Source organism: Antedon bifida, chromosome 1, assembly GCF_963402885.1.
Source record: "Antedon bifida chromosome 1, ecAntBifi1.1, whole genome shotgun sequence".
Lineage (NCBI taxonomy): Eukaryota > Metazoa > Echinodermata > Crinoidea > Comatulida > Antedonidae > Antedon > Antedon bifida.
The window spans coordinates 22,713,484-22,740,114 of record NC_136226.1 but is presented as its reverse complement, the minus strand read 5'-3'; the positions used below and the strand labels follow the sequence as shown (position 1 = coordinate 22,740,114).

At 32.0% G+C, this 26,631-nt stretch overlaps 2 protein-coding genes across 8 annotated transcripts in view; one reads left to right on the top strand and one right to left on the bottom strand.

Annotated features, from left to right (window-relative positions):
- Positions 1-26,631, bottom strand: part of LOC144845432 (neogenin-like) — a 110,171-nt gene that overhangs the window by 1,613 nt on the left and 81,927 nt on the right. Inside the window, exons 15-32 of one of the 7 annotated variants that reach the window (XM_078702771.1) lie at positions 25,380-25,518; positions 22,919-23,064; positions 20,057-20,164; positions 19,156-19,347; positions 18,578-18,658; positions 18,011-18,278; positions 16,582-16,679; positions 15,540-15,578; positions 14,449-14,547; positions 11,990-12,064; positions 9,180-9,233; positions 8,502-8,663; positions 6,368-6,823; positions 4,785-5,456; positions 4,394-4,534; positions 1,757-1,912; positions 776-915; positions 28-546 (exon numbers count right to left, since the gene is read on the bottom strand). In XM_078702771.1, coding sequence (XP_078558897.1) covers positions 433-546; positions 776-915; positions 1,757-1,912; positions 4,394-4,534; positions 4,785-5,456; positions 6,368-6,823; positions 8,502-8,663; positions 9,180-9,233; positions 11,990-12,064; positions 14,449-14,547; positions 15,540-15,578; positions 16,582-16,679; positions 18,011-18,278; positions 18,578-18,658; positions 19,156-19,347; positions 20,057-20,164; positions 22,919-23,064; positions 25,380-25,518 — 3,140 coding nt within the window. In that variant the 3' untranslated portion in view covers positions 28-432. The remainder of the gene's footprint in view (positions 1-27; positions 547-775; positions 916-1,756; positions 1,913-4,393; positions 4,535-4,784; positions 5,457-6,367; positions 6,824-8,501; positions 8,664-9,179; positions 9,234-11,989; positions 12,065-14,448; positions 14,548-15,539; positions 15,579-16,581; positions 16,680-18,010; positions 18,279-18,577; positions 18,659-19,155; positions 19,348-20,056; positions 20,165-22,918; positions 23,065-25,379; positions 25,519-26,631) is intronic. The other 6 variants (XM_078702780.1, XM_078702789.1, XM_078702806.1 and 3 more) reach the window with 6 other exon arrangements.
- The window catches only part of LOC144853156 (uncharacterized), a 195,577-nt gene that overhangs the window by 107,840 nt on the left and 61,106 nt on the right, over positions 1-26,631 (top strand). The gene's annotated exons all lie outside the window — the stretch shown is intronic.

Here is a 26,631-nt window from a genome sequence, read left to right as displayed (position 1 = left end):
TCTTGTAAGGCAGAGATATTAGCCTACTAGCTGGGCTTACTTATGTGTATCAAAATGTGTACATTTGAGAGTTTTCACATTAGAAAGACAATGGCCATGGAACCATGTTGACAGCTAAGCCTTCCAACACTGTTATAATTAATTGATACACTTTCAAATCAAAACTCTATTCTTCTTACAGTGGATTCTGATTAAATAAATTCACAATATAAATTGAAAATATTAATAAACAATAACAACAATGCCTTGCACCATTCCAACCGTGAGAGGCATCAACTCTCCTCTTGTTTTTGGAAGCAATAGCACATGCTTCAATAAGCCAGTTGTGCATTTTCAGTAGGCCTACTTTATGTATCTCATAAGCTGATAGACATTTACAGCGTGCTGCTTTTACTTCCTTTCAGATACAATGTACAGTATGTAGAGGGCTCACTAACAATCAATATCGTCAGACTGTGTAATGGCATTCAAGTCTTTCATGAGTCCTTCAAGATTCAACATTTCAGCATTCAAATCTTCTGTGCTAAACGTTCTTGCTGTTCCCGACTAAAACAGAACAAAAATATTATAAAATCATATAGACATATTGATTACTAATATTGGTCTACTACTACTCTAGAACCCTTCTTTGGACACTATTCAAGGGATGGGACACTACTATAACACTTTCCTGTGAAATGAATGAGGGGAAATATGTTTATTTAACCCCTATTCAAGGAACACCCCTGATGATTAAATAACATGCTACTTTTGTCCAAATTGTTTTTAGATTTACCTCGGGGCTAGTAGCTTCTGCAGATCTATATGTAACATCAGGAGCTCTAGGTGTAACAACTGGAAGTGGATGTGATCTATTACGATTTACAGCAGGTTGTTGCCGTTTCAATAAGCTATAACTTGGTGCACTTATTTTTACTGTAAAAAAAAAGTATCATATTATTTCACTTTTTTTTATATCGTACATAAAAGTAACAAAATAGAAAATAGTGAAACATTTATTGTTAACTGGACCAGTGTAGTATAACCAAATTGTATTCACATAATTCTGTTATTGATACGTCTGGCTAATATATACATTTAATTTTTTTTTCCTTTTTGAATATCACATTAATTTTATTTTTAAAAATGTTTTACTACTCTGGTTTATTAAAAAAAAGAAATGGCAGTACAAAATCGAATAATTTAAAATATATCAAGGAGAAAAACGCAAAAATATAAAATAATAAAACATTGAGGCTCTGTGATTGCAAAGGTTTATGATATTGTTTCGTAATTATTACATTAATATTTTTAAGCAGTTTATGTCAGCTGCTGCTTTTACAGATTTTTTTTCAAACTTTTCATAAGTCTTTGATTGACACAGGAATTTTGCCAAACATTGTACCTGCATTGCAACAACGAAAACATGTTTGCAAATTTTGTCATAAAGCTGAAGTGTATCCTGATTAGTCTACTATTCTGTCAAAAGTTCGGAATCATTATTCACAACATCATCTTAAACACTTTGTCCTTCAAGGACTTAAGAAAGTTGGAGAAACTTTTGAAAAAATCCATAAAAGCAGCAGCTGATAGAAACTACTTTAAACATTTTAAAACGTTCAGCGTTTTTCTGAAATGTATAATTACATTAATACGGAATACCCTTTTATACACAATGAATATAAAAAACACATGGCTCATGACACACAGAGATTCACTGGGGTGAACAATGCAAAGGAAGCAGCATATATGCAAGTAATTATAGAAGGTGAGTTACCTCTAGGCTGGGCAGGTGGTGATTTTGGCAGTGTACCATAGTGGGGTGGTGGACCGGGTACACTAAAACTAGAAAGTGGATGAGTTGAAACATGTGGAGTTGGAGGCTGGTGAATGTTGTTCTCATCTTGTGACAAATTTGATTCACTTTGATAACCTGAATATATTGAAGAAAAAAATCAATCAAAATTAAGTATTTAAAATTAACAAAGATAACTGTTGGCATTGATCCATGCAACTGGTATTCTTTTATCCTATCATAATAATCAGTTTCGATCAAGTATACACACTGAATGTGTAAATGTAAATGTTCTTTATTTTTTGTGCAAACAATAATAAAGAATGATAGTACTTATGTATAGTCAACTGATTGGGCTGCCTAAAATGACTAGATTTTTTGGTTATGTCTAGTTTTGAGAATTCAATTTGAATAGCAAGAAAGAAGTTCAGACAAAATTGTTCAAAAATTGAGGGAGCCCAGTTTTTGAGAGAGTTTGATTGTATAACAAATTAGTTTTTATGTATATAATTATAACCGAAATGTATAAAACAGTAATGTATCACTAAACTTGGTTTCCATAGAATCGCTACATTGTGTGGGCATTGTCAATCCAATCGTATGTGAGACAATTCAGGTATTCTTGATTGACCCATACAAATGTAGCAATACGAATAGCAACCAGTGTAACGATTATATAAAAACCGTCCAAAATAGTGATGAAGATGGAATGCTTTCAACATTTATATATTTTAAGTACCTAGTGAGCACATTACATTTATAAACATAAACCAGCCTCTTAAAAAATCATAGGAAGAACATGTTATATCTGACTCACTCACTTTAGGTCGAGTTTAATATGTCAATGGTTCATTAAAAGACTGCAACAAATAACATATTTTCCATTTATTATTATTTGATATATTGGTACATTAACTGTAATATTGTTGGCTTTTAAATTTGATTGATTTTATGTGTCTGTCGCATCCTGTCATAAATACTAATGTTAATACATGCAGTTACACTATGTGATCTAATGTAATTCGTTTACAGATTAGCAGCATAGATCAGTAATTCATTATATATTCTCATGATGAATTGCACTCAATTAGAAATTTGATTGAGTTAAAGTTCCTTTAGGATGTTTATACAGATGAATGTGCCATTTGGGCATCGCATTGAGTTAACATTAATTAAAATGGCAGACCGATGTGTTTTTAATTTAGATCAATGGGATAATCTAATAGCAAAAAATAAATTCTTTCCCAATTCAAATATGCTATATTGAAATTGGTCATACCAACAACATGGCTTAGATTTCCTTTCCCATCAAGTTGATATCTCATAATGCAAGAGCTTTCTCACAAAGTGTATACCCCATTAAATGCAAGTACTTTTTTTTATCAAGAAGTTTATTTTAGGAGTTAAGCTACTGGAAAAAATCAGGAATGATGAAATCAGACGGTGACTTGGCATGACCAGCATCATAGTGCAATGTGTGTCCAAAAGGCGACTCAAATGGTTTAGTCAGTGTCGAATGCCAAGACTACTATACCAAGCCTATAAACAGCATTTCAGCAAGCATAGGCAGCCAGGCTAGATGGAAAGACCAGATCCCAAAGGATACAAGCTTGATCATCCAGAAAGAAAGGAATGGCGGATTATCTTCAGTGAGCACACCAAGGGGACAACCAGTCTTTAGGATTTAAGTCAGTAAGTCAAGTTATATCCCATAATGCAAGACCTTCTCATCAAGTTTATATCCCATAATGCAAAACCTTTTCATCAAGTTTATATTCCATAATGCAAGAGCTTTTCATCAAGTTTATATTCCATAATGCAAAAGCTTTTCCATCCTGTTTTCATCCCATTAAATGCAAGAACATTCTCATCAAGTCTATAACTCATGTTTATATCCTATAGCTTTTCCATTCTTTTTATATCTTCTAATGTGACAACTTTCTCATCAAGCATATACCCATATTGTTTACATTTCATCATTACAAGAAATATCCCATCAAATTTATATCACATGACAAAAGAACTCATCTTACAAATCGTAATGCAAGATCGTTCCTACCAAGTTTATAACCCACAATGCAAGAACTCTTTTATCAAGTGTGTACTAATCAAGTTTATGTCCCATCATGCAAAAATCTTTTCTCAATTTGAGTTTATTCTCATCATGCAAAAGCTTTTCCCCTCATTCACTCCTATTGAAAATGTACCTATTTCATTATACTCATGTTCTATAAAGAAACTATGCTGATCCAGTGAAATTGACCGCCGTAAACGCCAGTCTTTTTTCCATCTGTGGGAATTTGATAAGGTGCGTTTTCGAGGGACGATTTCTGTAGCTACAGTAAAAGTTGTAAAGGTTGGAATGCTTTCCAGCACAGAGACTAAGAATGGAAAAAAAACAGCAGTAGGAATAAAAAAAATAATGAAGAATGTTAAGAATTAAGATTGGAGTAAAGATTTAATATTAGAGATGAAGCTGACATAGTAGAGTAGAATTATTTGCAATCTAACATGATCACAAATAAAATCATTATTTAAATCAAATCTTAGATTTTTTCAAATCTTTCAAATGTTGACCCACAACCGCCACCACTATCATTTGCAAATATGCAAATTTACCTGGCTGATCAACAGGCTCATCCAATAAATTAACTCCACATGAATTGTTATTATTTGATGAATATGAAAATCCTGTAGTAGGTTCATTACTCTCTGACCTTCGATAAGAACTCATAAAATGATCTCCGGAGTGACCCACGCCTTGAGTTAGAAAAAAAAAATACGAACATGCAAATATTACAAAAAAAAGCAAATATAATACTATACAATAAATATTTAAAAAACATGCACACAATTACATGCAAATACATATAGGTATGCAAGTGTCACAATATGCAAATAACAGACATATACAGTACATTATATATGCAAATAATGGTTATGAATAAATGATTAAATAAATGAATGGTTGATTAATTATATAAAAAAATGCATTAAATATAATACATACTTTGTGAATGCAATGAATGATACCCAACTGGCATAGATTGACTATGTTCATAATCACTAGTCACATGCCTTGCAGGGATTGGGATAGGACCTGAGCGCTGAGCAGCAGGTATTCGATCATCAGCATACAGATGAGACGTCAAAGCATGCAAGCTTTCATGGATACCAGATAATGTGTCTGTCTGCGGGTCTCCTGTTTTCACATGTCCATTCCCGTGGATGCTGCCATTTAGAGGGCTGTAAGGGGGGTTTTGCGACACACGGCCAGCAGGCATTGTTGCAAAACTTGAATTTCCAGAACGAATATCACTCAGTAACGTTGCTGTATTAGCATTGGTGTAACTGGAGCTTGCTACAGGACGATACCTTGAAGTAGGTCCGGCAATATGAGCAAAACTTCTTGCTTTGCTCAGGTTCACTCTCCGTCCATCACGAAATGAGCTTCCATGACGGTCAGATTTCATACTCAGATCTCCCATTGAACGGCCTACTCCAAGCCGGCTATTGAGAGGGGTGGTTTGTTGCCTGTTAGTTGTGCCAATATGAATGATTGGTACTGCGGTTATATTCGGTGGGTCCATTTGTCCAAGGGTGCTTGGGATATCTTGAATGGATTGAATAATTGTTGAGCCAGGAGCATTGCTTGTACTATCAATCGTGCCATATGATGGCGCTGTAATCAACAATCACCAGTATTTTTACATAATTAAACAAGTAGATTTTCAATTTATAGGCAGAATGTTCATCATCATGAAAATGTTACTATTATTGTCACATTAAGGTAGATATTTGGACAAAAATTATGATATTGTGTATCGATAAATTATGTGTGCATTACTATAGAAAAGATTACCAAATTACCACTGCACGAATTAAATCATACAATACTTAAATTTAATAATTTCACAATATTTTGAATGTGTTCAATGAACAACGGTTAAGATAGACTCCTGTAAACACAAGCAAACAAATATGGTAATTGCTTTTAAACTGAGGTTTGAAACACTGTCCTTCATTTAGCTTGATAGTGAAACTGAATTAGTAGGCCTAACCATATACTTTTAGGTTAAGTGAAGATTTAATTAATACACCTTTAATAACACTTTCTGTGTTGTTTAGAATATTGAGTAAGGAAGCCAATTTAATTTTGAATGTCCCGGATGTTGGAATATGGAGGTAGGCCTAACATAGCCTGCAAAATTCATCCTTTATTTCTAATGCTATTATTTGAATTGATAATTAATATTATTTGTATTAATAGTATGACTAAATTAAACAAATATATATTTTCAAGCAATAATTAAAGTGATAATTTGAACCACAAAGTAATTTTGCATTGGAATCTAATTTAGTTGGTCAGATGTGTGGCAAAACACCTGGATTGATAAAAATTAGAGTATCACTACATTTTGATTGATTGAGCATTAGATGATGGATTTAAAGCAATGTAATGCTTACTGAGTAATTTAGTTTATAATATTACACAGGAAGTAGTTGTGTTGTGAAAAATATTCTGATTGATAGAGTTAGTAACCACTTTTAGTAGTAACGATTAGTCTTCCATTTTCCTGTTTCATATTTTACCTGGTAGAGCCAATTGAGGTGTAGCCAACCCAGGTGAGTTGGGAACCTCAATGGCAAGAGGCTGGTTGTTAAATCCACTTGCTATAATTGACTGAATAGTGTCGTCATTATTTCGATCAGATGTTGCGTATGACTTCTCAAACGACTTATGGCTGGAAGTGGTCTTCACATGGCTACCATCAGACATCGGAACTGTTCGTTCTACGGAATGATGAGTAGTTGATTCCTCATACGCGACAGTGAACGCGCCATTCGTCGAATCAGATGTGGTGTATGATGTAATACCTGCTAATGGCATTGAAACTGATTGATTGGTCGATTGTCCGTCAACTGATGTTTGATTGGACAGCTGATCACTCACGTCTATAATTGTACCACTCAAGGCTTGTAATGGCACAAACTCGGTTTTTGCTGACCCATTTGAAATATGCGATGAAGTGAATTGATTTGTGGTTGCTACATGCAAAATACAAACAAAAATAACATACATGCAAGTAAGCAACATTAAAGAACATTTATCATCATGCAACAAATATTAAATACAAAATGTATCATGCAACAAAAATTTAATAAAACATAAATTATCATGCAACAAAAATTTAAAATAACATGTGACATCATGCAATAAACATTAATAATTATATATTATATTTTGAACACTTTCAATAAAATGCTTCTTGCTGGGATCTCTGGAAGTCGTATGATATTGTATTCAAGGCCTGATACCAGGGGTTCACAGTTTTTTTGCAGAGAGCCTGACTGCAATTTACAATTCAGGTCAGATAGAGTGTAGCATTACAGGTTGGGTCATGAGGGCTCTTAAACTTAGGGGATCATGAGGACTTTCAAGGGGGTGAAGACCTTTTTAAGGGCCATATGAAGTGCAATTTTGGGCCAGATTTGGCTTGCAGGCCTTATGCCAAAGTCATTAATAGTACTAGTGGAAATAAACGATCATCTATTTAGTTATTTGACCAAATAAAGCAATAAGTTCAGTGTGAATAAGGCTTTAGATTTAAATGAAGAGATAAATATGTGCAAATATTGAAGCAACAGCAACAACAACACTAATATTCAGTATTAATATACAAGAATGTTTCTGAAATGTACTGAAAATTCAAAGATTTATGTTACACAAAAAAGGTATAAACCTAGTAAACTAAAACATATCCTTTGATTACTAATTCCATCAAGAGAGAGGTCAAATTATCCAATGACGATTGATCTCCCTTGAGAGAGTGCATCATTTAAAGCAGATTATGGCAAGCATATTTTGTTAATTTGTGCTAAAAGCAAACACAACGGTTCCTAAACATATTAATTGAGAGTAATTATGTAGAATTATAAACACTATTTAAACTAATCTAATACACTTGTGGTATTAACAAATATAGGGTATATCGTCAGTAGGGTACAGTAATGGTCAGGTTGCTCTCACATCAACATTCCATAATTGAATTAATTATTAATAATAATTTTCATTGAATTCAAGTTAAAACCTTTAATTTCATGTCCAAGAATTGTTCAATCCTGTTTATTTGTTATTTATGTATACTTATAGTCATCTGGATGTGGCCAAATAAATAAGTTATTATATAAAAACATATCTTTCTTCCTTTTCATCTGTTCACCTTCACCCTACACACAGCATAAGAAACATACAAACAGCACATACAACATAATTACAGCACACACACCTTTCAATAACCTCCAATAAAAATGTCAATATTTTCCAAGCCTGTAGCCAAGATGTGTATTATATGTTTTTCCACAAAAGGTGAAACAATTTGCCATCAGCTAAGCTAGGCTTATTTACTTTCGCTGCTAATCTGAAAATGGCAAAAAAGGGGGAATTGTGCAAACTCTCAAATCTAAATTGGAACTCGACTCGATCCATCAAAAAATAATATTAAATAAATGTAAAAATATACTATAAAATGTGCCAATATGTGTATTTACAACAATTTAAAAAAAAGTACACATTCCATTTGAAAAACTAATTTCATTTTTTTTGTTTCAGTTATTAAAACACATACTCAAACATATAATAACAAAGTCTGTGTGTTATACATATTAAAGTTGTATAAAAATAAAAAAGGTGTTTGTAAGTATGTTAGTAGGTGGATTAGTGTACCTGTTTCCATGTCACCATGCTCCGAGCTAATCGAGTGAACTCTTGGTTCATTCAAACTACCGTAACCAGAAGAAGGGGGATAACACACAGGGTAGGGAGATGGAAAGCTAGGAGATGTGCACCGATAATTAGCAGTAGAGCGTGGGTATGCAGACCAGAAGCCTAAAGATGTGGAAAATTATCAAAGAAGAAAAGAAAAGCAAATTGTAACTATAACTACTACAAACAAAACATGCATATCAAATCAGGATATAGCATAAATAGTTGACTAAAAATTAAAATACTTAAATGTCTATAAAAATGTCTAATTATCTATATACAATGCAATAAATCAATTAAATTCACACAGTTATTAATAAATATAAAATAAATTAAAAAATAAAAGCATGCAACAAACAAAATCAATGAAAAAGATGCCAAGCAACACTTATAGCACTACTAATTGTATAACATACTATACATACATCTCATTTGAGAAAGATTTTCTTGTACACTATTTTTTATTTAAAATACTAAAAAATTTCTATACATACAAAATTAGTTTAATTTTCTTAAAAAAAAAAATTGTATCATGAAATTATGAGAAATAAAAATAAATATAATAAAACATATTAAATTTTACAAAATACTCTAAATTATACATGCTCTTTCCCAAAGATTTTGAAAATAGATATTTACCATGAGAACTTGACCATGTACCTGTATGGCCTGCACCACCTCTCATGTGACCATCTAAAATGGATAAAGGAACAAATGAATGATGCGTTAATGAAAATTATCAACAGAAATAAAATAATCAACAACCCAGATTTGTCTAAATTCACACTATTACACTAGATTCTGTATGTTTTGTTTATGCTTTAATGAAGTTATAAGCATTATTAGGACACTGTTTTGTTTTTTAAATATGTGGAATAGTACCACTGATGAATTATTCATTTTGATAAAATGTTTCTCCTCTTCAATGATCCTTCCTCTTATCCTTAAAATAACTATTTCTTTGTAGATTGAAATAAAAGTTAAATGTCATATAATATGCTAAACATAAATTGTTCTTTTTATTATTTATATTTCTCTTAGAAAACCATGATATCCTGATTAGAGAAAAAAGATAAATGTTATAGAAAAATAAATTGCAAGAAAAAAGGACTATAAAATATTCTGAATACAGTAAAAAAATCAATAAAGATGTAAACATGTCAGTAATAACATTTAACAGAGTATACATAAATCAAACTTCATTAGCAAAAAGGTATACACTAGAATTTTAAGACTATAAAAACTAGCATGCAAAATATAATGAACATACATATACCGGCACCAGCATTTAATTCTGTTAGATTACACATATAAATATCATTATAAACCTTCCTTTGGTCAACTTTAAAGTTAAATATGGTTAATAAATGAAATGGGAATGCTATATGGGCACTTGTGTTGACCAGAAAAGGGCAGATGAAACCATATAGATAGCTACAATACAAGTACTGTATTATTTTTATAGGCAATTGGTCCCTAGAAAAGTATCTGAAATAGGTCCCTGGAAAAAGTACCTGGAGTAGGTCCCTGGAAACATTTGCTGCAAGTATGGCCCTGGCCAAATTAAAATTGGGTTCCTAGACAAAGTAACTACAAATAGGTTCCTGTGAAAAGTAGATGCAAGTAGGCCTCTGAGATCAATAAGAATATCAAAATATGAAGTACAATAAATGTTAATTGTGCAACAGGTGTATATAATAGTTAGTAAACAACAACATTGTACACATTATTAGATGCAAACAATACATGCTGACAAATGAAGGCCTATAAAGTTTAACTAATACAATGTATACCAAAAGGTTTTAGTTGATAATAAAGTTGTTGTCAAAAGACCTAAATTATTAGGTTCATTTTATTTTATTATTGCTGTGTTCTATTTAAGTATGTTTTAAGAAGAAAACTGCAAAAGAATTTATGTTTTTTTTGTATCATTATTTTTATGAGTTTGTGGCATTGTACTTAAGGTTACAATTAACCTATATTATTGAAATATTGCCCTTTAAACAAAAAAAAGTAGCTTTGGATGTGTATATGCTAAAGGAAGACATTTTATACCTGTGTACATCTGTCATGTTCTGCATTTCTTTTCTAGGGTAAAAAACGTAATATCTTAATGCTCTGTCTACACTATCAAACTTTATGTGACAAAAAAGTGTGATGTTCCCAAATATGGTAGTGTTATGCCTAAATATGGCAGTGATATGACATCATTATGTCCATATATAGACACATCACATTTTTTTGTCACATAAAGTTTGATAGTGTAGACGGAGCTTTAGACAAGAGTTCATCTTAAAACTGTGTTTGTTTACTATGTGCAGGTCTAAACATCTTGAAGTAACTCCTCAGTATTTGTATATAATAGTCTAACCAGCCAATGGATTGGACCTACAAATCTAAAGGTTCCTCATTTTTTCTTGAAATAATTTCATTTAGATCCAAATAATTTAGGAGTAAAATGTCCTTTTTGTTGATCCCATGCAGACTATAACTAAGTCTGGTGAGATAGCAAACTATTTGTTTCTTGATGATACTGTGATTAAAATATTGTGTGGTAGTCCTAAGATTAGTTTTAAAATGTTCTATTGCTTAGTAACAGATATAACACATTTCTGAAAATAAAAGTATTTTATTGTTGAAAAAAATTATGCTTTTTTCCTACATTATATACAATAACAATGGCAGCTCATACTATTTGCATAAAATAAGATTTCAGGCTTTAAAAAATAAAAAATAAACACATAATGCACAATTTTTATAGAAACAAGAAGTGTCCAAAACATTGCTTTATGGGATAGCAGATGATACATGATGAATACACTGATTATGGGCACTTTTTCCTTTATACCTGAAATCTTGGTGCGTGCATCTTTGTCTTCTATTCTAAGTGTGCTTGCACAATGCACATCTGATTGATGAAATGAATAAAATGCTCAAATATCAAATATGAATAAAATACTTTGAATGAATTCATATCAACATGATTTAAATACTGTACTGTAAAGCAATTCATGGAAGCAAAACATGCACATTATGCCTCAATGTGTGTGAAATTCAAGATATATGCATTGACAATTTGTTTTTATACTTTTTGTTTTAAATGGAATGCATGTATATGAACTTGACATTACTAAAAAACACTTTCTTTTTATTTATTTTTTATTTGTTAATTAAATAAAAACTATATTATTACTATAATTATCTATAAAATTAAATAATAAACGGTGAAAAAAAGTTAATAAAGCAATTAAACACAGAATAATAACACAGGAATAATATTTTAGTTTATTTAAATCTAAGGTTCAACAGTAACGGTTATTGTTTTAATTTGCAGAATACCAACACGAAGCAAGGGTCACAGTTCACTTATGAAAGAAATATTCATAACAGTGTAACAACATGAATATTCATACAAATATTGATGTTGCTTATGCTGTATTTGTGAATACCTGACTCCATCGATGAACTGTAATATGATGATGATACATATGACGATGTTGATCCTGCATACTTATTACCCTTTTCTATCAACAATAGTTAAATAAATGAAATTACTAATTATTATATTTTCTGAAAGCTGTGTCACTAATGATACAATACATGCAAAATTTTAAAAATAACATGACAAAAACTCATGACATAGTCTACATGCTTTTAAAGAACTATTCAAGATGTTTTATATATTTTTTTTGATTATGTATTATTTTTTAATTATGAAATAAAAAATAAAGCATGATTGAAATTACTTTTACCAAAAAAAGTTTAAGTTATAATCAAAGACCAGTCTCAAAAAGACCTGTATGAAAGATGTTGATGAGCTTGGAGTCAAAGAACAACATTAAAGATGTTGATCAGCTGTGAGTCAAAGACCAGCATGAAAGATGTCAATGAGCTTAAGGATCAAAGAACTGTATGAAAGATATTGATGAGTTTAGAATCAAAGACCAACATGGAAGATGTTGATGAGCTTAGGAATCACAGACCACAGTATGAAAGATGTTGATGAACTTAGGAATCAATGACCAGTATGAAAGATATTGATGAGCTTAAGGATAAAAAGAACTGTATGAAAGATATTGATGAGCTTAGAATCAAAGATCAACATGGAAGATGTTGATGAGCTTAGGAATCACAGACCACAGTATGAAAGATGTTAATGAACTTAGGAATCAATGACCAGTATGAAAGATATTGATGAGCTTAAGGATAAAAAGAACTGTATGAAAGATATTGATGAGCTTAAGAATCAATGACCAGTATGAAAGATGTTGATGAACTTAGGAATCAATGACCAGTATGAAAGATATTGATGAGCTTAAGGATAAAAAGAACTGTATGAAAGATATTGATGAGCTTAGAATCAAAGATCAACATGGAAGATGTTGATGAGCTTAGGAATCACAGACCACAGTATGAAAGATGTTAATGAACTTAGGAATCAATGACCAGTATGAAAGATGCTGATGAGCTTAGGAATCACAGACCAGTATGAATGATGTTGATGAGCTTAAGGATCAAAGAACTGTATGGAAGATGTTGATGAGATTAGGAATCAAAGACCAACATGAAAGATGTTGATGAGCTTAAGGATCAAAGAACTGTATGAAAGATATTGATGAGTTTAGAATCAAAGACCAACATGGAAGATGTTGATGAGCTTAGGAATCACAGACCACAGTATGAAAGATGTTGATGAACTTAGGAATCAATGACCAGTATGAAAGATATTGATGAGCTTAAGGATAAAAAGAACTGTATGAAAGATATTGATGAGCTTAGAATCAAAGATCAACATGGAAGATGTTGATGAGCTTAGGAATCACAGACCACAGTATGAAAGATGTTGATGAACTTAGGAATCAATGACCAGTATGAAAGATGCTGATGAGCTTAGGAATCACAGACCAGTATGAATGATGTTGATGAGCTTAAGGATCAAAGAACTGTATGGAAGATGTTGATGAGATTAGGAATCAAAGACCAGTATGAATGATGTTGATGAGCTTAAGGATCAAAGAACTGTATGGAAGATGTTGATGAGATTAGGAATCACAGACCAAGAGGAAATATGTTTACAAGCTTAAGAACCAAAGACCAGTATGAAAGATGCTGAGCTTAAGAATCAATGACCAGTATGAAAGATGTTGATGAGCTTAGGAATCAAAGACCAACATGAAAGATGTTGATGAGCTTAAGGATCAAAGAACTGTATGAAAGATGTTGATGAGATTAGAATCAATGACCAACATGAAAGATGTTGATGAGATTAGAATCAATGACCAACATGAAAGATGTTGACGAGTTAAGGAATCACAGACCAGTATGAAAGATGTTGATGATGCTTAGGAATCAATGACCTGTATGAAAGATGTTGATGAGCTTAGGAATCAAAGACCAACATGAAAGATGTTGATGAGTTTTAGAATCAAAGATTAACATGAAAGATGTTGATGAACTTAGGAATCAAAGATTAACATGAAAGATGTTGATGAGCTTAGAATCACAGACCAGTATGAAAGATGTTGATGAGCTTAAGGATCAAAGAACTGTATGAAAGATATTGATGAGCTTAGGAATCAAAGACCAATATGAGAGATGTTGATGAAATTAGGAATCAAAGACCAACATGAAAGATGTTGATAAGCTTAGAATCAAAGACCAACATTAAAGATGTTGATGAGCTTAGAATCAAAGACCAGTATGAAAGATGCTTACAGTAGGAATCAAAGACCAATGTGGATGTAAATAATATAGGATAATATCAGGTGGCCATATTGCTGAAGCAAGCTCACATACTTTTATCATTATTAAGTCACTTGCCCTTGACGAACTGTTTATTGTGAAGGTTTACCCCTGTAGAAGCAAGACCATGATTTAAGCAAGAGGCTTGCGTGCATGTTAATCCTACCTGAGCTTAATGTGGCTTGATCACTTGTAACACTGCCAGGTTTACTGCATTTAATACCTCCATTTAGCAGCATACCACTGTAAGCAGACTCCAGTGCACCTGGTTAGGATATATTATTAGTTACCCATTTTTATCTAATTCACCCCTTAATACACATTTCTGTACCTCAGTGCAAATTATAATTCCAGTAATATTCCCATAATTAAAATAATTTGTGCAGTTAGACAAATTGAATATTCACCACATTTTAAACCTATTATACTTTTAACTTATAATATATAAATTATGGTATGAAACAGGGTTGAATACTAATATTATGTTCATATGTTAAAAGTGATCATGACTTTAACAGCCCAATAAATTAAGAACTCATATTAAATGTCTCCCTCATACAATTTGTAAAAGGCTATTTTTAACAAGCACTATTTTAGTCTAAACATTTAAATTTAAATTGTGAAACAAATCCTAAACTGTCTCTCTAGGGAGAGTTTTATGATAAATTTGAAAATGATAAGTCATCATATTTAATGTAAAATTCCTATTAAAGTTATCATTAGTTTTCTAACATGCACAATTAAATCTACTAGAACAAAAATACAAAGTTAACAAGAACTAGTAGGCTAACCTATCAATGAACAAATATGCATGCAAGGAAACATAAAACAATTGTGCAAATCTTGTTTTTTTTACATAGTATAGTACTGTTCAAAAACATTGTTGGTTGTATATCTCCATGACTCAACTGAGCGTTTAACAGTGAAGCAAGCAGATCATGTTTGACAACATTTTTAGTAAGGTGAATAAACTTGAAAGTACATTTGATAGGATAACCAGGAACTCTGTGGTATATACTGATAATAACAGCAACAAATTAATATAATGCTAATACTATAGTGGTTGCAAAAGATCATCGTTTAGAAGTAAAAATTCAAATTGTTTACGTATATCTTCATTTTGTCTATATTCTACCTGAACAGTACTATACACATTCTATTTTTAGAATTTTCGTAAAATACAATACAGTACCTTTAAAAATAGTGAAACAAATGATTGTGAAAAATAAAAGGGTCAAATATTTATATTTGACTTACCTTTAGTTTCAGATGCTATAAATGCAGATTCATCAATTTCTGATAGAAGAATTGAAGAAAAAAATAATGTTGGATTTAGTTTATGATTACCTGAATGGAAGGTATTTAATAAATGAGCTGTATTTTACGATTATGATAGAGGATTGATAGAATGCTTTGATCTCCCGCAAAAGCACTTGAATATAACAAAACTTTAATTTCATATTTATTTGTAATATATATCACGTTCATTTTACTGCGGATATTCTCAAAGCAAAAAAGTTTAATTTATCGTCTTTGAAAAAAGTAATTTATATTCATTGTATACAATGGTCATTCAAAAAGTATTTTACATACAAGCTACAAATTGCAATATGTTCTTGTGAGGCTGAATAAGGGTTGTTTCTTTTTGGAAGTACTCAATTTTACAGCATTACAGACAAAGTGTTAAAACATATACACAGTAAACCTCCTCCTTTGGGACACTCCTATTAAGGAAACATTGTGAAATGAATGAGGAACAATGTATGTTTTAACACTGTGGCCAACCCCTATTAGGGGAGACACCTAGGGGACACTTTTTGGCACCCAAAAGGTGTCCTTAATAGGGGTTATACTGTATTACCCCTCGTTCATTTCATAGGAAAGTGTCACCTTAATGGGGGTGACTTCTGAATAAGGGTGTCCCAAGAGATCTCATCTAATACGTCTCTTTCAAATTAAAATTGTATTGAGTGTCCAGTTCAAATTTTGTTACAGTTCTGCTCAATATTAAATAATTCATTTTTCTGTTCACATTGGTAAAATAATATCTATATCTAATCATCATTAGTGACATTGCAATCAACTCTGACATTAAAATACATACATCTATATTATAATAACATACTAACCCAGAATGTTTTACTCTATCTCCTCTTAAACCACATCAACAAAATGTGCATATAGTTTGAGGTAGGACACCTTTTTATTCTCCCTTAGGTATTCAGTTTTTCAAAAAATGAATGTTTCACAATTAGGTTACAGAGAGGTCTGCTAGTAAACTATAGAATTTTAGTATTACCTGTATCACCTCGTAATGGCAACATTTCTCCTAGAGGCTTGTTGCGGATGTTGAAGACAACGTCTGGACCATCACCTCCATTCGGCGGCTTATTGTACCTAATAAACAAAAATGTCATCAAAGTTTAAAAAACAAATATATTACAAATATTGGCAACCATTGGCAAAGATACATAATTTATCGAAAATATGTGTGTAATTTTGTAAGTAGGATTTTTTTCAGCATGCAGAAGGAATCTTGTTGTCATAACATTAGCCTTTTGTACCATAAATATACTGAATTGCTTATTTGTCCATATCATAATAAAATATAAAAATTCTAGATTGGCAAAAACAACTATATAAGTTTATATACATTCCTATTCACCATGAAAGTTACATACAGTAAAACCCCTACTTTTGGATACCACTCATTATGGGGATATGTTATGAGTAGGTAGGTGTTTTAAAGCTCAGGTACAGGCACGAATTTTAAATATAATATCTGGTTAATTGTACATAAATCAAATATTTGTAACAGAAATCAAGACGAAAAAACATGAATTTCCCTTAATTCGGTCAAATAAAAAATTTTGCAAAATTCTGCCATAAAAACCAGGAAGACTGTTTTTCAGTAGTTAGGTAGTTTAACCTAATGTAATAACATGTCTGGTGACTCCCTAGAAGGTGAAAAAAGATGGTGGATATACGGTGGATGATTTTTGCTATAGCATGAAAATAAAAATCTGAAGTTGAACAAAAATACCAGAAATGTAAATTTCAAGTTATATTCCCTATATTTAGTCATCTGATAACATTTTTTACCACACCGTTTATTTTTCATACCTTTTTAAAATGCCTCTCTATTTACAAAATTTGTGTACAAAAGAATAGAGATTTTACTGTGTAATTTGAACTATCCCCCACTGATAAGAAAGTGCTTATTTTCAACAAGCTTGTGTAACACAAATAAAATCCCAAAAATTATGAAACATAGGGGAAACTATAGATCGATAATTATTGGAATGTATGATCAATAGAAATTTTTTGCCCGCACCTGGCCTTTAAGTATTTACAGTAGGTCTTGACGGTGTCCCATTTATGGGCTCTACTGTCCTTGAAATCAAGCATTTTATAATTGTAAAATGTATTTCTAAAGCTCTGTCTACACTATCAAACTTTATGTGACAGAAAAATGTGATGTGCGCATATATGGACACGACGATGTCATATCACTACCATATTTGGGCATATCACTACCATATTTGGGCATATCACTACCATATTTGGGCACATCACACTATTTTTGTCAAACTAATTTGATGGTGTAGACAGAGCTCAAAAGACTGCTGGTGCATAAAAGGGTATTGATAACTTTGATATGTAATTGTAATTTCCAAATAGGGATTTGAGATACATGGGCTCCTACATCTACTAACAGTTTTACTTACATAACTTTTGTCATTCCTTTATCTTCTACAAAACAACAACATGGACAACAAGCAGCCCAGCAAGATCGACATCCTGCGCCGCATGCTGCAAAGCACGGGCACAGATCAGCACAACACACGCAGCATCCACACACAATGCAGAGTATTAGGAGAATTGCCAATAGCAATATCAGGAAGGCTATGCCAATAATTAGGAACCATAACCAGCGTGGAATTGTTGCCTCTTCTACAACAGGCAATACAGTTGCTTTGATGGCTACGGTCTCAGCTAAAAAATTGTAATAAAAAAAAAGAAAATATGAGATACAGATTACCTGATTTCAATTAAATAAAAGAATAGGTTACTATTGAAATCAAATGTGAAGGCCACATAAATATAAAATTGATAGAATATACCTTAACTTAATTTTACTTGTTTGCTACCGATGAAACAAACACTGACATATGCATGTATGTTATTATTTTTAGTAAATGTACTTCCTTATCTATCTTGTGCTATTTATTAAATAGAGGTGGTAAGGTAATTTTTTAGAATAATGATCTTTAAACAAATTAAATAATACTTACCTCCAGTACCTGTTGATGGAATTGTTGTTTGTTTGTTAGTTGAAACAAGTATAACATCAGTCTTAGACGGCACATAGCAAGCTTAAAAAATACAAATGAATTGCACAAAATATTATTAAATACACTAGTAAAAAAAATTCTTTTTGTATTAAAAATACATTTGTGTTTTAATAATATAAACACTCTTGTGATTAGAAATATAAATGTAAAAAAAGGGGTTTTACACCAGATTATTCACACTAAAATTTTTTTTATACCAAATGTCAGGCTATATATATTTGCTGTATTTGATTTATTATCAACAGTAGCAAGATATTTGTACTGAATCAATTTTAATTTACTTTAACTTTCATCTGGATTTTTTTTTCAGACTAAGCAAAAGAAAGGTAGGCCCGGACTGATTAACGTTATATTTCTTTTCAATTTGTTATTGATTTTTGGTGGAGTTGATAGCAGTTGAGGTACATTGGATGAACTTGAATTTATCATATGACTCAGGCAGGTGAAAAGCAACGTTTTCAATATTTTTTTTTAAAACAAAGAAATTTAAATGATTTAAAACATTTTAAATTACAAACCTGGGGTTGTTTCACTAATCTCAAGAGACAGTGGCCCATCTCCTTTCCTATTTTCTGCTAGAATCATAAAGTAGTACTGAGTATTGCAGTCCAATCCACGGATTGAGGTGGTAATCTCATTGCCATCAACAGACATTTTTGTCCACCGACTTAGCCGTAATTCATTATTAGTAGAATAGTACACTTTATAGCCTAAAAAAATATATACCCATATTAAATATGTTGTACAGTAAGCTTGAATCATGTCAGGTGAATCAGGCAAGTGCTCAATGCTGAGCAAAGCAGAATAAATATAGTTAAAGACGCTAGTTACATCTTGAACACTACAGGCTGTTTCATGAGGAGTACCTCAATCTTCAGAACAGTCAGAGCCAAGCACCTTAGTGCATTAAAATGTTAAAATTATAACTGGCGTCTTTGACTATTTTTATAACTATATACATATTTATATTTTAATTTATTTCTTCAAGCAGCTCGTCAATTACAGAATGGATAAACTATTTTATAATTATTTTATTGTGCTTATAGTCTTATTTGAGGCTTTTGGAGTGGAGTTGAAAGAGTCATAAGCTACAACCCTGGCACAGGTCAGGATTGAAACCATGGGCATTCATACATCATTTATATACCACCAACAGCATATTTATTATGGCTAAACCTAAGCCTGGTTTTGTTTCCAAAGTTGGTGGTGTTTGTAAAAAAAGGTAAACATCAAAGTATTTTCTTTATTTAAATATACTTTGAACAACACATTATAGTTTATTTGGCTTTCGATCCAATTTTGGGTCAAAGTGAATGATTAATATGACATTAAAGTTACCTATTTAACAACTTTTTTTAGGGGAAAAATATATCTTTATTATGATTGTTGACAGTAAAGGAAAACAATGAAAAATAGTACCTGTTATATAGCCATTAGGTTCTATAGGAGGCATCCAATTGAGGTAAACTATTGACGATGAATTGGCATCAAGCACAACTTTGATGTCTGTAGGCGGTGACGTTGGTACTAAAATAAAGAGCAAAAGTGATACAACAGTAGCCTTGTAGTAGAGCCATATTATGGAATGGACTATCTACTTCACCACCATTTTAACATTAATACTTATACAGCGCATATTTCTATAAACTCAGCTCAGCGGCACTTCACTTACTCTCATAACATTGAACACTACAACTGTATATTTGATAACAGTGGTTTCTGGATAAAAATTTACATTTGTAATATATTCTTGTGTGGATAGTGGATTTGTTCATAAACACTTAACAAAGTTAAACTAACACTAGTTGTTTTGTGATGTGTGTGTATAAAATACAACAAACCTTTTAGTGTAATTTTATGAATATTTAGTCAATTTAATCTTGAATGAATTTACTTATAAGAAGGTTAAAGAACATATTCAATATTAAACACATTAATTGAACTAGTTTAATAAATGGTTTTATCACCATTACAATTACTTTGCTATAGTAACGCTTTAATGAATTAATATCATTCACGCTGATTTCACATTAACAACCATGCTATTATACTGTGCTTTAACAGTCACCTCAAATTATTTAACAGATAAACTGGTCCAGTTTGCCAACTTATCAAATTCAGTAAGTCAAATAATGTATCAACACATAAACTGAGAACCAATCATTTAGAACACTTGTCAATAATGTGAATTTTAACAGAGAAATAATGCTAATGGAATTCAATTTCCATTAAAACTTAAATTTTGAATATCTCAAGTTACATATAATACATCTGGCCTATATAAATGTTTTAACATCAATCAAACTTTAGACTTCTCAACATGACCCATAAAGCAACATTTAGGACTGGCTAACCTCAGCCATATAGGACTGGCTAACATCAGTCATAGAAGACCCTTTAGGATTTTCTAACATGAGTCATAGAGCAACATTTAGGACTGGCTAACCTCAGGCATAGTGCTCCCTAGGACTGGCTAACATCGGTCATAGAACACCCTTTAAAGCAACATTTAGGACTGGCTAACCTCAGCCATAGTGCTCCCTAAGACTGGCTAACCTCAGCCATATAGCTCCCTAGGACTGGCTAACATCAGTCATAGAAGACCCTTTAGGATTTTCTAACATGAGTCATAGAGCAACATTTAGGACTGGCTAACCTCAGCCATAGTGCTCCCTAGGACTGGCTAACATCGGTCATAGAACACCCTTTAAAGCAACATTTAGGACTGGCTAACATCAGTGACAACTATCCCCTGGACAATTACCGCCTGGACAATTACTACCCGGACAACTACACCACTAGGACAACTACCACACGGACAACTACCCCCTTGGACAACTACCCCTAGGACAACTAACCCCTAGGACAACTACCCCTAGGACAACTAACCCCTAGGACAACTACCCCTAGTACAACTGCCATGCCCCGAGGAAACTACCCTCTAGTACAACTGCTATGCCCCTAGGACAACTACCCCTCTGAACCAGCACACCTCTAGAATAGCTAATGTTTTAATATGCGTATTTATCAGCAGTTATTTGACATTAAACGAGAATCAATAATGCTCCCAATTATTGTAAAACGTATTCCAATCTTGAAAAATAAAGGGGTGAGCTTATGTTATTCTTGCGTGACATTTTCTTTTCCAAAACAAACGTTTTACCGTAAGAGCTTATGTCATGCTGTTTAATGACATTATACGTTTACTGCAAGTCCAGTATTATGGAATACTTTTTTATTGGTTTGGCTGTTACTACTTCATAGAAAGAAGAATTTTTTTTTTTTACATTTTCTCCTCACTCCTGTGAAAATAGAACAATAAACGTTTGTAGAACCTAAAGAATAATTATACCCATGATGTGCTTATGTCTAACTTAAACATTTCTACTTATTTTATTTTTTATTCCAATTCGTATTTTACATCAAAGAACCTCCTAATTTTACTTTAGATTTAAAACAATTATTTCTTAGTCTTCCTATTATGAAAACATAGCTAACTGTGCCAATTGAGGAAATCATTTACATTATTTGCCCTAGAAGTTTATAAAAATAAATATTACAGTTATTACAAAATAGACTACAAATCTTAGGTACATACGTCGATATAAGACCAGTTGGATATTTTAATAATTTCACGTCAAATATTGTAAAATGTATAGTGTGGTACCTGTAGTCCCCTACTCACACACAATTTGATTTACAATACAATTGGCACCAAAAGAAGCAGCTTGTTAATTTGGTTACCAATCGTAGTTGTCCAAAGCTGTAGTTGTCCTAAGGGGTAGTTGTAGGCCTACATGGGGCAGTTTTCCTAGGGGGTAGTTGTCCTAGTGGGTAGCTAGAGGGTAGTTGTCCTAGGGGGTAATTGTCCTAGGGGGCAGTTGTCCTAGGGGTTAGTTGTCCTAGAGGGTAGCTGTCCTAGGGGGTAATTGCCCTATGGGGTAGTTGTCCTTAGAGAGTAGTTGACCCTTTAGGATTTTCTATCATGAGTCATAGAGCAACATTTAGGACTGGCTAACCTCAGCCCCCAAGCTAACTTCAGTCATAAAACACCCGTTTAGGATTTTACATATGCAAATACAGTATTCATCTTATGGTTTGTATTTTGTTCTATTCATCTACCAGATGATTTAGTTACCAGAAATATAGGATTGGTAAGTACTACACAGAAAGTTAAACAAATAATGAAATGAAGCTAGATAGAATGAATGTACACTGTCACTCACCCACCACAAACAAATGACATCAATTAATTTGTATGTACATTAGAAACTGACTTACATGCATCTTTGGTCTTGGCTGAAGTCTCTATACTAAATTCACTTGATATCCTGCCATCACTTGCTTTCACATCGAATATATATGTAGTGAATGGTTTAAGATTAACAACTTGTTGAGAGAAGGATGATGTATTAATGAACATGTAACTAATAAAAGAAAACAAATATCAAATATCAAAATATGAACATCAAATAGTAATGATGGTAATTATGAACATTTAATGATGATGATCACAAAAATAACAATGACAAAAATAATGATCAGACGATGAAGGTAATGACAATGATTTGATGAAGGAGATAACAATGATGATAAGATTCAATTCAATTCAATTCAACTTAACATTTATTTCTTCCTTCAAGAAAATGAGGTAATCATAACAAATTCAAGTAAAATATAAAAGTCAATAGATGATAAAAAAAAGTATACAGGTATCAATAAAAGGAAGTAGGCAGTGCCCAAGAAGATACAAATCTTGTGGCGGGCCAGCCTATTTACAGACACAGGTAAGACGGTCAAAAATTCAAAAATACAGGACGTAAGGACAGGGACATAACAAGACAGCAAATGGAGGAAAAAAACAACGATCAACAGAATTACAGCAAATCATATCCTGACCAAGAACTGACAAATGAAACTCGTAAAAATTGCCGGAATAAAAAAGAGAGATCAATACTTTGCAATAAGGTATTTCTTAAGTTTGGAAGAAAACGTTTTTTTGAAATAGAGTTGCCGATGTCAGAAGGTAAATTATTCCATAAATTGGAGCCGGAAAATCTTATCTTATGTTGAAAATAATTAGTGCGATGTTTCGGTATATGGATCTTATATTGGTTTCTTGTACAGTAGGAGTGACGAACAGAATTTGAAGGTGATGACAATGATACGATGAATGTGATGACAATGATAATACGATGAAGGTGTAACAATGAGGATACAATGAAAATGATGACAATGATACAATGAAGGTGATGAAAATTATGATATGATGAAGGTGATGACAATGATGATATGATGAAGGTGATAACAATGATATGATGAAGGTGATAAAATGTTGATACGATGAAGGTGATAAAATGATGATACAATAAAGGTGAGGATAATGATGATATGATAAGGTGAGGATATGATGATATGATAAGGTGATGACAATGATGATACGATAAAGGTGATGACAATGATGATACGATGAAGGTGTTGACAATGATACAATGAAGGTGATCACAATGATGATACAATGAAGGTGATGAAAATTATGATATGATGAAGGTGATGACAATGATGATATGATAATAATAATACGATGAAGGTGATGACAATGATAAGATGAAGGTGATGACAAGGATATGATGAAAGTGATGACAATGACACCATGAAGGTGATGACAATGATGATACGATGAAGGTGATAACAATGATGATACAATTAAGGTGATAACAATGATGATGATACGATGAAGCTGATGACAATGATACGATGAAGGTGATGACAATGATGATACGATGAATGTGATTACAATGATACGATGAAGGTGATAACAATGATGATACGATGAAGGTGATGACAATGATACAATGAAGGTGATAACAATGATGATACGATGAAGGTGATAAAATGTTGATACGATGAGGGTAATGACAATGACGATACGATGAAGGGGATGACAATGATATGATGAAGGTGATAACAATGATACAATGAAGGTGATGACAATGATGATATGATAAAGGGGATGACAATGATGATACAATGAATGTGATAACAATGATGGTATGATGAAGTTGATTACAATGCTGATACAATGAATTGAACGACAATGATGATACGATGAAGGTGATGACAATGATTATACGATGAATGTGATTACAATGATACGATGAAGGTGATGACAATGATACAATGAAGGTGATAACAATGATGATACGATGAAGGTGATGACAATGATACAATGAAGGTGACAACAATGATGATACGATGAAGGTGATAAAATGTTGATATGATGAAGGTAATGACAATGACGATACGATGAAGGGGATGACAATGATATGATGAAGGTGATAACAATGATACAATGAAGGTGATGACAATGATGATATGATAAAGGGGATAACAATGATGATACAATGAAGGTGATAACAATGATGGTATGATGAAGTTGATTACAATGCTGATACAATGAATTGAACGACAATGATGATATGATAAAGGTGTTGACAATGATGGTACAATTAAAGTGATGACAATGATGATACAATGAAGGTGATGACATTGATGTTGATGTTTATTGTATAACTATTATAGTTTTCAAATGTTGTTTATTCGTTATTTTAACCAGACCATTCAAAACATATGCGCATTTTCCTGCAATTGGTAGCCAAGCATCTTAGGTTACAACTATATAACCCCACTCTACGCCATTGAACATGATCATTTGAAAACAGAAAGATTTGATCATACTTACCGTGAAGATGAGAAGTTTGCTTTATATCTAAGTGTGTACTTGTAGCTACTTTCACCATTCCATTTCACCATTATAATTGAATCTGAAATTGCTTGAGCCTCTACTTTTAGTGGAGGGGTCAATATAGGCGTATCTGTTGCTATAGTTACAGAATAATCATGATAAACGTTATTATCACATAAATTATACAAATATTTAGTCAAGTTTTTTGGTATGGTATTTAAATTTGTGACAATATAAATAAATTTTATAAATCAAATGATTATACAATGAAGTTAGAATGTAAATTTTTAAGTGTTTTGGTTTCGCTCTACTATAATTACATGTAATTAATTAGAATGAAATAAATTAGTTATTAACATGCAATTTACAAAAAAGGTTTATCATTATTAAATGATATATAAAATAACCAATGGCCTATTGGATGTAAACACCCAAGTTGAAATGTATGTAAAATCTTGATGTAAACATAATATAATACCAAACAAAATAATGATAAAGCAATTTGAAATAACAACTGAAATTAATGCATTGTTTAGTAATGTGGTTTAGGTTAAATAAAATTGGGGGCAGCAAGTATTTTTTTCAAAAAGAATAGAATACTGTATTCTGTCATTGATGTTTTTTGATATGTTGTAGAATGTTGAAGAAATATAAAATAGAATATTATTGGATACAATTTACACATACATGACAAACAATGATTTGAAATTGAAATAAGAAGAGACAAAACAACAAAATACAGTTACAATTACCTTACTTATCTAATACTGTAATATCAACAGAATAAGCCAGTTAAAATAAGTAATAAAATATAATATGTTGAAGGAAATATTGATTGAATATCAACCCTCAGTATTATTGTTAGAACACCTGAAAATACCTTTTAATACTAATAACTAAAATTCCTAAAACTAGATTAAATACACAGATATACATAGCTAAATTAATCTATTTTTCACACACAATAATCTTTAGGCAAGAGAATAAAGGATTGTTGGCTGTTGAAAGTGTTAGCTTTTACTACAGTATATTTGCTTACTTATTGGAATCATGGGCAAACTCCAAGAGCATGTTTCTACTGAAAACTCCAAAAAGAGTCTGGTTCTGGTAGTAATGATGATCACTTTGCAGCTTAATTTTTAATTTTAAATAAAACAAAATGGATTCTCTCAGTGGTACCTTAATGGATGTTGTTAAATGCTAGTACCCATAAACATTGGAAGTGAAACCGAGTTAGGTAATGGTGTGT